This window comes from Tachysurus vachellii, chromosome 12 (assembly GCF_030014155.1).
Source record: "Tachysurus vachellii isolate PV-2020 chromosome 12, HZAU_Pvac_v1, whole genome shotgun sequence".
NCBI lineage: Eukaryota > Metazoa > Chordata > Actinopteri > Siluriformes > Bagridae > Tachysurus > Tachysurus vachellii.
In genome coordinates, this window is record NC_083471.1 from 4,133,810 (window position 1) to 4,147,859 (window position 14,050).

The window sequence follows — 14,050 nt, forward strand, 5'->3', positions numbered from 1 at the left end:
AACAAGACGCATCTAATGAAACGTGCTCTTATGAAACAAATCACAAATTTCTTCAGTCGAACCAAGTGCAAAGCATAACAGAAAGGAAAAAAACCTAAAATATAGATTCTCAAATACTCCCAAATATTGTGGACGTGTATTAAATCTGCACCCATGAGTTAAACTTGCGTATATATTTCTGCGTGTGTGTCTTACAGAGAGAAGCAAACGTTTGCAGCTACACGTCCCTCCTCCGTGCTTCTGGAGCAGCTGGGTGTGTGCGTGGCCAAAGGCGAGCCCGTGTTGTTGGTTGGAGAAACGGGCACAGGGAAGACCTCTACAGTGCAGTACCTCGCCAGGTTAACAGGTGAGCCGAATCACACTCGTCTCCAGCTCACAGTTGCGACTCTGTTCACCCTGAGAAATAATTAGATCTATACACGCGCTCAAAGACCTTCGACTGAATCCTTTCTGTCGGTTTCAGGGCACAAGCTGCGTGTGATCAACATGAACCAGCAGAGCGACACGGCTGATCTCCTGGGAGGGTGAGTATCCGCCGTAGCCGTTGTAAAGCCGTAGCAACAAATCATTTAAGGTTGTAAAAGTAAGCGTTAGGAATGAAGAACATAGGGAGGTCGTATTATTAGGAGCAAATACCGTAGATCTGTTTGTTATCAAATGTTTCGTCACTGCAATTTAGCTGTCACTATGGTAACGGTAACCTATCAGAACGTTTGAATGCACTGTCCGAGCTACGGTTACAGGACATGGCGTTATGTTGTATGTCTGCAGGTACAAACCCGTGGATCATAAGCTCATCCTGTTGCCCCTGCGCGAGGCGTTTGAGGATCTGTTCTCTCAGACGTACTCGCGCAAGCAGAACATCACCTTTCTAGGTCACGTGCAGACCTGCTTCCGAGGCAAACGCTGGCAGGATCTGCTCAAGCTCATGGACCACGTGTGCAAGTCGGCTCTCACCAAGGAGCTGCAGGAAAAGCCCAATGGTACATGGAGTCTGTTTTTCCACTTTAGCCACGTTTATATGTGAATGGAAGGGATCTGTCACAAATGTGTGTGTGTGTGTGTGTTTAACAGCTACGTTGCTGCAGCAGCAATGGGAGGCGCTCGCTCTGAGGCTCAGTCAGACTCAGGAGCAGATTCGAGCTCGTGAAGCGGCGCTGGTGTTCGCCTTCGTCGAGGTGAAAGCACACGACACACATCTGTCCTGTGGAAATGCAGGCGATTTATTAAAGGCCGCAAAAATAGTCAGACGTGGATTATTTATGGAGCTTTGTTTTGGAAGTCTCTAAGCAAGGTGTGTGTGTGTGTGTGTGTGTTTTTAGGGTACACTGGCACAGGCAGTCAAGAAGGGAGAGTGGATCCTGCTTGATGAGATCAATCTGGCAGCGGCCGAGACCCTGGAGTGTCTGAGCGGGCTGCTGGAAGGCAGCGCCGGCTCTCTGGTGCTGCAGGACCGAGGAGATACAGGTAATCTGTGTAGGAGTTTATGACGGTCATGAATCATACAATAAAAGGTAGAAATCTCTCTTCCAATGTCTGGTTATGGGCATTATTTGTAAATGTACAGCGTGACCCAATGACCCAGGTTTATTTGTTGTTTCTAAACGTTCCCTCACTGTAATACAAATCCCTACCCGCAGAACCCCTTGTGCGCCACTCGGACTTCCGCCTGTTCGCCTGCATGAACCCGGCCACTGACGTCGGCAAGAGGAACCTGCCTCTGGGAATCCGCAACAGGTTTACTGAGCTGTACGTGGAGGAGCTGGAGTTCGAGGGCGATTTACGCATCCTGGTCTCCGATTACCTCAAAGGCCTTAACTTCAACAGAAGCACCATCCACGGAATCATCAGGTTCGGCACGGCGCTGAATCGAACTGCATGAACGACTCTTTAAACTATTTAGAATAGTTCTGTTTAGAATCTTCTTTTTCTTTCTCACACTGCGACGGACGTAGCAAGTGTCTGTAATTTCAAGTGTCTGTGTTTTTTTTTTTTTTTGTAGTTTTTATTTGGCCATTCGAAAGGAGGCGAATTCCCGCTTGGTCGACGGCACAGGCCACAAGCCTCACTACAGTTTGCGCACGCTGTGCCGTGCGCTCAAGTACGTCGCTACGAACCCCTGCTACAACGTCCAGCGTTCTCTTTACGAGGTGCGATATGCTTTATATATATGTTTTGTGTATAAAGCGGCTCCTGGAAATGTTCTTCATTTTTAGCTTGGAGCACACAACACAGTCTGTACTTTAATTGTGTGTGTGTGTGTGTGTGTGTGTGTGTGTAGGGTTTTTGTTTAAGCTTTCTAACACAGCTTGATCGCAGTTCTCATCCCTTGGTGGAGAAATTGGTGAAGCAGTACATCTTAGGAGGAAATATCAAGTGTCTTAAACAGGTAAAACACCACAAGGAACAAATTGCACTATTGTTTAGTTGTTTTTTTTTTTTTTAACTAAAAAAGCTTTGGAAGAAGGCAGGCAGCGATTTAGAATTATAACTATGATCATTTCCCAGTGCAGAAAAGCATGCAGTCAATAATAACCTGCTAAAAACACTACTTAATCCTGTCTTCTTGCCCAGCCGATCCCAGAGCCCGAGGCTCGCGGCTGTCTGCAGGTAGAGGGCTACTGGTTGAGTCAAGGTGACATGGATCCAGCACTAGACCCTAGTTACATCCTCACTCCCTCCGTGCGCCTCAATCTCCGAGACCTGGCCCGCGTGGTGGCTGCTGGGTAATGATGCCATGCTCTTATACACCGTTTAACTCTAGAAGGTCTGTAATATTTGATATAAATCTGTGATTTCTGGTGTACAGCATCCACCCGGTGCTGATCCAGGGCGAGACGTCGGTGGGAAAAACCAGCTTGGTCAGGTGGCTGGCGGCTGCTACGGGGAACCAGTGCGTGAGGATCAACAACCACGAGCACACCGACATCCAGGAGTACATCGGCTGCTACTCCTCCGACGAACACGGGAAGCTCGTCTTCAAAGAAGGTGCAAAGTTCTTCAGTGGCCGTGTTTTTAGTCAGCGTGAGCAAGTAACCGTCAACGATGAATAGGAAGAGCAGGCCGTTATTATTAAGTAATAATATCTAGAAGTCACATGATCTGGCCATTACAAGCTAAAGGATTTTCTGTGTGCCGCTTAAGGCGTCCTGATCGACGCCATGAGGAAAGGGTATTGGATCATCCTGGACGAGTTGAACCTCGCTCCGACCGACGTCCTGGAAGCCCTGAACAGGCTGCTGGACGACAACAGGGAGCTTTTCGTTGCTGAGACGCAGGAAGTCATCAAGGCACATCCGAGATTTATGCTCTTTGCTACTCAGAATCCTCCAGGGCTCTACGGTGGCAGAAAGGTAGCAAAACCTCTCAATGATTTCTACTGTTTCTGTTTATAATTTAATTTTTTATGATTTTGGCTTTGTTTTTAGTCTTGTAGTACCTGTAGACATCATGCCTAATTCCTGCGTTGCTCTAGGTCTTGTCTAGGGCTTTCAGGAATCGCTTCGTGGAGCTGCATTTCGATGAGTTACCCAGCGAGGAGCTGGAGACCATCCTTCACCAGCGCTGCAGCCTTCCTCCATCTTACTGCACCAAGCTGGTCAAAGCCATGCAGAACCTTCAGGTGAGAGCCTCGGACAAGCCTCAGGCACACAGGAACAATAAACGCAAGTGACAAAAGACAGTAAAAATACATTAGCAAGAACAACATGGTATAGTTGATGAGGAAAAAAAATGGCTTAAGCTACATCACACTGTGTACAAGCAGGTTCTCCTAACACACGTGTGTATGCTTGATGCTCGTGTGTGTTTTAGTCCTTGCGGCGTGGTTCCAGCGTGTTCGCCGGGAAGCACGGTTACATCACGCTCCGAGACCTGTTCCGATGGGCCGAGCGCTACAGGCTGGAGGAACAGACCGACTCTTCACGAGACTGGCTGCAACATCTAGCCGACGACGGTAACTTTGCTTCGAGAATAAATACGTTTTCGTTCGCATTGATTGATTTTATTTATTTTTTCTGTGTGTGTGTGTGTTGCTCGTAATTCCGCTGGTGATGATCCGCACCGTTTTTGTCACGATCAAGGCTACATGCTGCTGGCGGGCCGTGTCCGTAAACCAGAGGAGGCTTTAACCATCCAGAACATTCTGGAGAAGCACTTTAAGAGGACCATAAACCCAGAAGCACTGTTCTCTGAGGCTCAGGTCACCACCCAGTTCAGTAAGTTCATCCCAGGACACATTAAACTGGACACCACAGTGGAGTCACATCGCACGTGGACGATCCCTCTTTGTTTGGGAATCTTGTCCTTAAAAGCTTAACATTTCATGCGTAAAATGTGTAAAGCAGTACGGTATATTTTAAATGGAATCCCTAAAAGTAATAAGTAATATTAGTGCAGGATTTAAAGGTGGGGTGCACGATGTTTGAGAAATGCTTCAGGCCGACAAACAAAACAAACGTGTAGGAAAGGGGCGTGTCTTGTCAATATGTGGAGAGAGTGTTCAGTGCGCATGTGTGACATTAGCCTCTGCCGTTACCTCTGCCTCGGGTTCTAGGTGTTGAACGTCGTCTTCTGCGTGAAACGGAGCTAAACCTTTCACAGTACAACACACAGTACTACAAAAACACATCTGTATTACCACAGTATTACTCATTGTGTTCATTTACTGATAAAAATATCCCCTCGGCCAGCTGCCCCAACAGGTTCCACCATAATAGTTGCCTGGGTTACGTATGTATGTGTGGGGCGGAGCTATAAAACAGGGGTGACACCCATTTGGGTTAGGGGCGTGTTTGTTTTGGTGATTTCAAATGTCAACATTGGCTTTCAAACATCGTGCACCGCACCTTTAAGATGGAAAATCAATATAAAATGTTTGAATACATTCAAGCTCAGGATTTTTTCTTGCTTACTTTAAACCATAGAACACTTCTGCACTTTGTATCCAAAACCATAAAATACAAAAAAAACTGACCTTTACTGACCTTTGCTGAGACTTTTGACATGTGACTCTTTTTCCATTTGCTGTCGCTGGACTTTCTTTATCTGACGTATTGGGCTTGTTAAAGGACTGATGGCTTCTGGAATAACTTTAATGTTGCCCATTTGGGTTAGGGGTGTGTTTGTTTTGGTGATTTCAAATGTCAACATTGGCTTTCAGAGATCGTGCACCGCACCTTTAAATGGTGTTGTGTTATGCACATTTCTTGTATGTATGTGTGTGTGTGTGTGTATATATAATATATATATATATCTGCTTCTGGTTTGTTTCTGAACTCTCCTGAGTAGCACTACAGGAGAAAGAGGCCCCTGTTTATAACACTCATTACATAACCAGGGTTTCCTGGGTTAAAGGTGCGGTGCGCGATGTTTGAGAAATGCTTCAGAAAACTGAGTCGGGCCAACAAACAAAACAAACGTGTATCCAATGAGCAGAAAGGGGCGTGTCTTGTCAATATGCGGCAGAGAGGGTGTTCAGTGCACATTGAAACATTGACATGGCGGATAAAAACCAAAAGCGAAAAAAGCAAACATCACGCACCCCACCTTTAAGTGAAGCCCAGTTGGTTATTGGATGATGACGAATTTTGTTTTTTATCCGTCACTAAGGTGTGTGTGTGTGTGTGTGTGATTGGCAGGTCCATTTGTGGCTAGCATCGCTGGCATGCCTGAGGAGTTTGGTCATGTGGTTTGGACCGAAGGAATGAGGAGGCTCGCCGTGCTGGTGGGCCGCGCACTTCGTTTTGGAGAGTCTGTCCTGCTGGTTGGCGATACTGGGTAAAAAATAAATTATCTCTAGCTACTTGATTGACGTCACCGTATTTGTTTTTGTTTTTGTTTTTTTTTTCATGTTTTTTACATTTTTTACAGCTTTATTAACCATTTTAAAAAGGTTCCATGACTCAAATGTGCTTTGGGAACATTTCATATTTATATTTGTATATAGTTGAGAGGTAAAGTATTGGTTTCTTTAGGTGTGGTAAGACTACAGTATGCCAGCTGTTTGCTGCTCTTGCTGGACAGAAGTTTTTCGCTGTGAACTGCCACCTGCACATGGAGACCTCTGACTTCTTGGGCGGTTTACGGCCCGTCCGACACACCGGAACACGGCAGGTAGGACGCACACGAGCACTGATAGACAAAGTTCTGTCCGGATAAATCGAAGTATTTGCTATTTATTATAAACCCGTGTGATCGTCTAGTTTGTCTGGATTTTTTAATTTTTTTTGTTTTTATTACCAGTCGGAATCCGAAGACGGGCGTTTGTTCGAATGGCGTGATGGACCCTTGGTGCTTGCTATGAAACAGGATGGAGTGTTTTTGATGGATGAGATCTCACTGGCTGACGACTCTGTGTTGGAGAGACTCAACAGGTCGGTGAAACGTGCGCACACACATCCGTAATCAGACACCTTGCCTTCGTTTTCTCCTGCTCAGCTTGTGTACAAATTTTTCCCTTCTGCAGCGTACTGGAGACAGAGAAATCTCTGGTGCTGGCGGAGAAAGGAAGCGGCGACGACGACGACGTCGAACTCCTCATCGCCGGGAAGAAATTTCGACTGGTTGCCACGATGAACCCCGGCGGAGACTTCGGGAAGAAAGAGGTTTTATTCAGAATCAGAAACCGACTCCCTTTTGTTTAATTTTTTTTTCTGATTTAGGAGAAAGTTCGCTCTTTTATTTTGTACTTAAAAGATAACTTTTTTTTGTACGTCCAGCTTTCACCAGCATTGAGGAACAGGTTCACCGAGATCTGGTGTCCTCAGTCTAACAGCCGCAGCGATCTAATGAAGATCATCCAGCACAACTTGCGAGCAGGGCTTTCCTTAGACCAACATGACCATCAAGGTGGGAGCAGGACTCGAGGGACGAGTATTGGACAGTTCAGTGTTTGACCGGTTTCTGTATCGTCCCGAGTTTGACGGCTCATTTTAATGAATCTCAACCGTTCTCTCGTCTCAAGGCAAAGACATCGCCGAGCTCATGTTAGACTTCATCGACTGGCTCACCAGTCAGGAGTTTGGCAGGCGATGTATCCTAAGTGTGAGGGACATCCTGTCATGGGTGGACTTCTTGAATGCCGTGTGCGAGAAGGATGAGGATCGACACGAGACCAGCTTCATGGGTGTGGAGGAGACGCAGGAGCCGGAGTGGGACCAGAGGCTGGATACGGTCACCGCCTTCATCCATGCCGCCTGCCTCATTTACATCGATGGCATCGGATCAGGTTGTTGTCTAGAATAATGTTCATCTAACCCTTTTTTACATATGTATATATTATATGTATTAATTTATGTGTAAAATTAAGCATGAATCGAAGTTTGTAGACGTGGGAATAAAATACAACAAAGAAGAACAAATTTTTTAGTTTTTAGTTAAAAGTTAATTGTGTGCAATCAGTTTTCTCTGTTCTATAGATATTGAGCTTCAAATCTGAGCAAATCTACAGACTTCAAGGAACAAATTTATACCTTTTAATCACAAATTGAACTTTTGTAGCAAGCAATGAAGAAGACAGACTTATTTTAAGCATGTTGTTGATCGTCCTGCTGCTAATTTCCTGTCCTGTATTGCATATTGTCGCTGTCAGGCGGAATCCTCGTATCTCCAAAACCGTTATTTTTCAGGAAATTAAAAAAAACGCCGTACCTTATCTGCAGTGCACAGGGTTTAGTCCGCGTTGCAGTGGATTGTCTTGCGCTAAATTCCTGTCCTCAGACGAGCACCAGAACTAGCGGGGGTCAAGATTTTTTTTTTCTTTGAGCCCAGTGTTTTGAAGACATTTACCTCAGAAGACGTGTTGATTCGTTGCGACTCTTCTTGAGGAGAAATATGCCGTGAAGCTCTCCAGCAGAGTGAGGAAGAGGTGGACAGTTGAAGTGTCCAATGGAGTTATGAGATTTGCGCTCAAGCTATTTTCAAGACTTTAGATTGGTTAATAACTTGTAAAAATAACAGACCCACGTGGGGACTGACCAATAGCATCGATATGTGAAAAAATATGAAATTGACAAAATTTGGACATACGAGGTTTCCGCCCGACAGCGACGATATGTTTTGATTGTCTGTCTGAGTAATAATCTGGTGCTTCCTGGTCCTCAGGGACAACAGTCTCAGCAGCAGAGAACGTAGCGACGGTGAGGAAGGCGTGTCTGTCTTTTCTGGAGACGAAGCTCCGCAGGATCAGTAAACTAGACGAGAAGATGCAGGAGGCTCTGAGAGTTTACGACACCAGCCTGGTCAGAGAGGCACGCTGGGGGGACGACTTCTTTGGCATCGAGCCCTTCTACATTGTAGCTAGTGAGCAATGCTCCATACTCTAGATCTCATTTTATCTAGCAAGCTTCAACTTATACAATCGGTGCTGTCGTTGTTGTTGTACAGTTGCTTAACAGAATCATTTCGTTCCACAGATCCTGAGAGCGAAAGCCGCAGTCTGTTGGACTACACCCTGAGTGCAGGCACAACAGCAGTGAATACCATGAGGATCTTACGGGCGTTAAAGCTCCAGAGACCCGTCCTGCTGGAAGGTTCACCCGGAGTGGGCAAGACCAGTCTGGTGGCTGCGCTCGCAAAGGCCTCTGGGAACCAGCTCATCAGAATCAACCTCTCTGAACAGACAGTACGCAAATTATTTGTGGAAATAAAGTTCACTCAAGTATTTATTTTTCCACGACAGTTGCTTTTATACATATTTTCCTTACGAGAACTTAACTTGAAATCTAGATAAAAATATCCCATTATATTGAAATGTGGGTAGGGATCAGTATAGTTTGTAAAATGATTTACTACCTATTAAATAAAGGGTTAAAATAAACACTAGCCCAGACTTTAAGTACCCCACAGTATGCTATTGAATCCCAGAGGAGGCTGTCATCCAAAAGTCACTTAAAGGTGCGGTCTCCGAAGTTTGAAAGCCAACGTCGACATATAAAATCACCAAAACAAACACGCCCCTAACCCAAATGGGTCCCACCCCTGTATTGATAGCTCCGCCCACACATACATACGTAACCCAGGCAAATAATAAAAAGAAATGTGTCTTTATCATAGCTGAAGGGAAGAACAATACGACTGCAGATAAACAAACAAGCAAAAATGACACACAAGTATAATCATGTAAAGGACAAAGACATATATTAGTTCTGTGTAACAAAACAAAACCAACGTTACTCACCTATCGAGAAGGAAAAAAGCGCCTCGGCGTCTTAAGTAAAGTTGGTCACATATTCACAGATTGGAGTTTCCCGAGTCAATAACTCCTGAGCTAAACGCTGTTACTACACAAAACACGGTTGTAGCTGCGTCTCTACATTACTACGATAGAAAAGATGTGTTATTTGTGTAGTAACAGTGTTTAGCTCAGGAGTTATTGACTCAGGAAACTCCAATCTGTGAATATGTGACCAACTTCCTGCTCCTTCAGTTCTCTCCAGAGCTGGAAAGCTGATCCTATATTAACACGTCCTACTTCTTACCTTATCGTAAACCTTTCTTCACTTTCTTTCTTTGTTTTTATCCTCCATGTCAATGTTAAAACCGCTTTCTGCTAATGTCACACATGCGCACTGAACACTCTCTCCGCCCACATTGACAAGACACGCCCCTTTCTGCTCATTGGCTACACGTTTGTTTTGATTTTTGTTTAGTTTGTCGTCCCGACTCAGTTTTCTGAAGCATTTCTCAAACAGAGACCCCACCTTTAAGAGAGAGAATATTTATACAATCATGTAAAGAAACAACCAAGAGATTCCAATGTTAACTGTCCATATGATGCTACCACCATCATGTTTCTCCATGTAGCGGTTTACAGGGCAACTTTGTAGTTTTCTCCACGTTTGTCCAGTCAGAGTAGCATAATAACTAATAACGTTACTAAATAAATAATTGAACTTTTCAAAATGTCTGTGTTCGTACACACTTCTTTGGTTGAATCTCTTCAGTGCAAATAACTCCTCAGTTTGATAACGATACTTTTGTGGTCGGAGATGCACATGATGGGTTTATGTAACTGCATACTTTTTTTTTTTGTTCTATTTGTTCAGGATGTTACAGACCTGTTTGGAACAGATCTTCCAGTGGAGGGCGGTAAAGGAGGAGAGTTTGCATGGTGCGATGGGCCTCTCCTGGCTGCTCTAAAGGCTGGGCATTGGATCGTACTAGATGAGGTAACGTCATGAGGTGTAACTATGAAGAGCTTGCACTACAACAACGCGAGTGACCTTTTTATACGCGCGTGCTCATCGCTCAGCCGCTATTTCAGCGTCCGCTGCATTGACGTATATTGTATTGAGAGCGTTTCTGTGTGTTTGCCGTCTTTGCCTCACAGCTGAACTTGGCCTCGCAGTCGGTCTTGGAGGGACTGAACGCCTGCTTTGACCACAGAGCAGAAATCTACATCCCGGAACTGAGCATGCGTTTCCAAGTCCAGCATGAGAAAACCAAGATCTTTGGTTGCCAGAACCCCTTCACACAAGGAGGAGGTCGCAAAGGTCTACCCAAGTCCTTCCTCAACAGGTTTACACAGGTGTGGATCCCTCATGACTAAAAATAAACCCCTTTCTTTTACTTCTTAGGTTTTTTTTCTTTCCCCCCATATTATTTCTGATCTGATGTTTAATCTGGTTCTTGCAGGTCTATGTGGACCAGCTCACCAGCGCTGATATGCAGTTCATCGGTAATGCCATCTTTCCAAACATCAGCGAGCAGATCATCTCTAAAATGGTTCAGTTCAGCGACAAGGTGAGATTAAAATAATAAAAAAAAGGGAAAGAAATCTAAATCGAATCTAATTTTTTTTTGCTTTTTATGCATTGTCATATGAAACCGGATCAATAAAAATGTGATGATTAATTAAATTAAATATATATGCACTTATTTTAATTTATTATCAATATTTTATGGAAATAAATCTTAATTATTCAAGATTTAAAACTTTATTAAATTCACGTTGTTCCGACATCAGAATAAAAACTATTTGTTATTATTTTGTAATGGTGCAGGTTCCCTCTTCAGGTTCCTCTGTATTTTAAACCATTCAGTCAACAATTCACACATTTACATAGAACTACTCCTTGTCTTTCTCGTCTTCTCAGCTTGTGACCGATGTGGCAGTAGAGAGGAAATGGGGTCAGAAAGGAGGACCGTGGGAGTTCAACCTGCGAGACCTCTTCCGCTGGTGTCAGCTGATGCAAACCGACCAATCACCAGCCTTCTATAACCCGGGTCAGCACGTCGGACTGGTGTACGCAGACCGGATGAGGACGGAGGCAGATAAGGCTCAGGTAGCTCATATGTCCACTCGTATTTATACGGACAAATCGGCGCATAAAGTTTGGACTGTGGTATAATTGTGTGTGTGTGTTTTGTTGTTGCAGGTGCTTTCTGTGTTCAGGAAGGTGTTTGCTGAAGATTTTGACCCTCACTTAGGCTCCAGGCAGTTCCACATCACTCCTCTGAATCTGCAGGTTAGTATTTACATCTAATCCGTTTCCATGTCACAAGAATTATTAACTTTACTGGATCACGTCGAACCGTTTTCTCTTCACGTTGTGAAGGTGGGCTCATCGGTACTCCAGCGCAGCGGTGGAGCTCCGATCGTCTTGGACCCTCCTCTGTCGATTACTCACCAAACCCTGCGGCCTCTGGAATCTTTAATGAAATGCGTCAAGATGGGCTGGATGGCCATACTGGTTGGTCCCAGTGCCAGTGGGAAGAGCAGTTTGGTGCACCTTTTAGCCTTGTTAACCGGACACAGGCTCAGGGTGATGGCTATGAACAGCGCCATGGACACTACCGAACTCCTGGGCGGGTTCGAACAGGTCCGAAGTCCGATCCAGAGAAAAATTCCACTCTGCCGTACCTTGTATCCGACACTAACGTTTTTCTTCTTCCTCAGGTGGACATCATCCGGCCATGGCAGCAGGTCTTGGAGAGCATGGACTACGTGGTTGCCATGGTGACCCGGCGAGGGCTTATGTCTCTGGATGGGGCGGTTCAGGACACCGAGTTCCTTCTGAGCACGTGGAGCACTTTCCGTCGCTGGCTGAAGGACGAAGGACTCGACACGGCTGACGGAACCGTGACGTTCGAGGCTCTGAACAAGCTAGAGGTCATCATTGTGCTGCTGCACAAACTTAACACCAAGCTCAAGGTCTTTACAGGTACAGCAGAAAAAGTTGGTACGACACGTTAACATCAAACGCCTAGAATTCAGGCGTGAAAATTCAGGTGCTGCGGAAGCGCCGAAGTCATTTAACCTTTTAATCATGTGTTCTGCCGCTGCAGACATGTCGAAGCTACAGATGGACTTCACGCTGCTGAAGGAGCGCTTGGCGCAGATGGAGGACGGTTGGAGTCACGGCGGTTTCGAATGGCTGGATGGAACGTTGGTTCAGGCTCTTCAGGCTGGAGACTGGCTGCTTATGGACAACGTCAACTTCTGCAGGTTATAAACTGCTGCTTTAATAATCACCAGGTCTACCAGAGTAGATCTGGTTCGTTATTTTTAACGTTATTGAGTACAAATTGATGTATTACTTTTAGCCACCGTGACCTGTGGCTGCTACCACCACCATGCTTCACTTTTAATTATTATCGGGTTGGTTATTTTCTAAAAATTGCACCATTCAAATGTTTTATTCCGTTTGTAGCCCATCTGTGCTGGATCGGCTGAACGCTCTCCTGGAACCGGGCGGGTCTTTGACCATTAACGAGCGTGGGGTCATAGACGGAACAACCCAAAGCATCACTCCACACCCTAACTTCAGGTACATACATAGATGATACCTTTACCAACATCCTGGCTGAGGAAAAAAAACTACAAATTTAATCGTCTATTTACTTTATTTTCCTCCTCTGTCACCTCCAGGCTGTTCCTCACCATGGACCCTGCACATGGAGAGATCTCCCGAGCTATGAGGAACCGTGGTGTGGAGATCTACATCCCAGGAGAGAACGAGGGAGTATGTTGGGACTCGCTGGACCTGAAGACCATCTTGCACACTATGGGAGTAACTGGAGATTGCGTTTGTGACCTACTGAGGTCCGTTCACTCCGAGATCAAGTCCGCCATCTGGGGTGAGCGCTTAGAAATGAGCACTTCAGTGTGAAAATTCCCTTCACACGATTGTGATTGTACAAAATGGCTTCTAAAGTATATCAGAAACTGTAAAAGGTGTTTGTTTGTGTTCCCAGACTCCCCTTCATCCTCGGCGTCATCCCTGCTACATGCAGCTGCGTTGTTGTCCAGTCAGCTGCAGAGAGGTGTGGATCTGCCCAGCGCCATGCTGCAGGCATGCGGAGAGGCGTATGTCCTCTGTCAGCGCACAAACGCCAACCAAAAGGTGTGTACACACACACACACACACACACACACACAATACGGTCACATACTGGACCTACCGTGTGAGTCATGGCTCGATGTTGCATTCTCATCCTTTCTTTTTTCCTCAGCTGGCTCAGGAGCTGATAGAGAGGCAGTTGGCGGTGTTGGACTCAGAAGAATGGGGCAGTGGGCTGTTGTGTGCAGGTGTTTGGCCAGATCGAGTGCCTTCTGCCCTGCAGTGTACAGAGGACTCGTGCTTTTCCGGCGTCCAGCGAGACGGCCAGGTTCTCCTCTACTGTCTGAACAAGCTCAGCCTTCACAGCAAGAGGTCTGACACATACAGTCACACTTTGCAATCCCACAGCAATAACGTTTATTATTTGGGCTTCATTCCAGCAAACATCTTCTCACCGTCATCTTTCAGCGTGTCAGTGTGAGTAAACCTACGTTCATGTATGCACACAGGACTCGCCCGCTGAGCCTGACCGACTTTCAGAGGGTGATGCAGAGCAGCACAGCGTTGGAAAGCCTGCAGTTTTCTCCAGAATGCGGGGCAGGCGACAGCATCAGCGATGCACAGCAGCTCCTCCCCACAGCGGTGAGGATCCTGACTGAGAGAGCCTCCCACAGTGACTGGGTCCTGCGTACCAGCTGGCTCTCGCACCTCGCCAAAAGCTACAAACATGTACCAGGTACATCATCAGAGCTCTAGAACTATTAATA

The 14,050-nt window shown here is 45.7% G+C and overlaps 1 protein-coding gene across 1 annotated transcript in view; it reads left to right on the forward strand.

The window, feature by feature from the left end:
* mdn1 (midasin AAA ATPase 1) overlaps positions 1–14,050 on the forward strand; it is a 43,062-nt gene that overhangs the window by 7,050 nt on the left and 21,962 nt on the right. Inside the window, exons 14-48 of the mRNA XM_060883515.1 lie at positions 198–346; positions 464–524; positions 772–983; positions 1,075–1,178; positions 1,323–1,467; positions 1,641–1,851; positions 2,003–2,150; positions 2,282–2,389; positions 2,575–2,726; positions 2,810–2,988; positions 3,145–3,353; positions 3,476–3,622; positions 3,814–3,955; positions 4,083–4,217; positions 5,640–5,778; positions 5,976–6,114; positions 6,244–6,374; positions 6,467–6,605; positions 6,720–6,849; positions 6,965–7,228; positions 8,104–8,301; positions 8,415–8,623; positions 10,047–10,169; positions 10,331–10,528; positions 10,636–10,743; positions 11,097–11,285; positions 11,379–11,468; positions 11,559–11,822; positions 11,900–12,164; positions 12,289–12,448; positions 12,654–12,770; positions 12,872–13,080; positions 13,198–13,346; positions 13,456–13,655; positions 13,793–14,019. Of these exons, the coding sequence (XP_060739498.1) occupies positions 198–346; positions 464–524; positions 772–983; positions 1,075–1,178; positions 1,323–1,467; positions 1,641–1,851; positions 2,003–2,150; positions 2,282–2,389; positions 2,575–2,726; positions 2,810–2,988; positions 3,145–3,353; positions 3,476–3,622; positions 3,814–3,955; positions 4,083–4,217; positions 5,640–5,778; positions 5,976–6,114; positions 6,244–6,374; positions 6,467–6,605; positions 6,720–6,849; positions 6,965–7,228; positions 8,104–8,301; positions 8,415–8,623; positions 10,047–10,169; positions 10,331–10,528; positions 10,636–10,743; positions 11,097–11,285; positions 11,379–11,468; positions 11,559–11,822; positions 11,900–12,164; positions 12,289–12,448; positions 12,654–12,770; positions 12,872–13,080; positions 13,198–13,346; positions 13,456–13,655; positions 13,793–14,019 (5,750 nt within the window). The remainder of the gene's footprint in view (positions 1–197; positions 347–463; positions 525–771; positions 984–1,074; positions 1,179–1,322; positions 1,468–1,640; positions 1,852–2,002; positions 2,151–2,281; positions 2,390–2,574; positions 2,727–2,809; positions 2,989–3,144; positions 3,354–3,475; positions 3,623–3,813; positions 3,956–4,082; positions 4,218–5,639; positions 5,779–5,975; positions 6,115–6,243; positions 6,375–6,466; positions 6,606–6,719; positions 6,850–6,964; positions 7,229–8,103; positions 8,302–8,414; positions 8,624–10,046; positions 10,170–10,330; positions 10,529–10,635; positions 10,744–11,096; positions 11,286–11,378; positions 11,469–11,558; positions 11,823–11,899; positions 12,165–12,288; positions 12,449–12,653; positions 12,771–12,871; positions 13,081–13,197; positions 13,347–13,455; positions 13,656–13,792; positions 14,020–14,050) is intronic.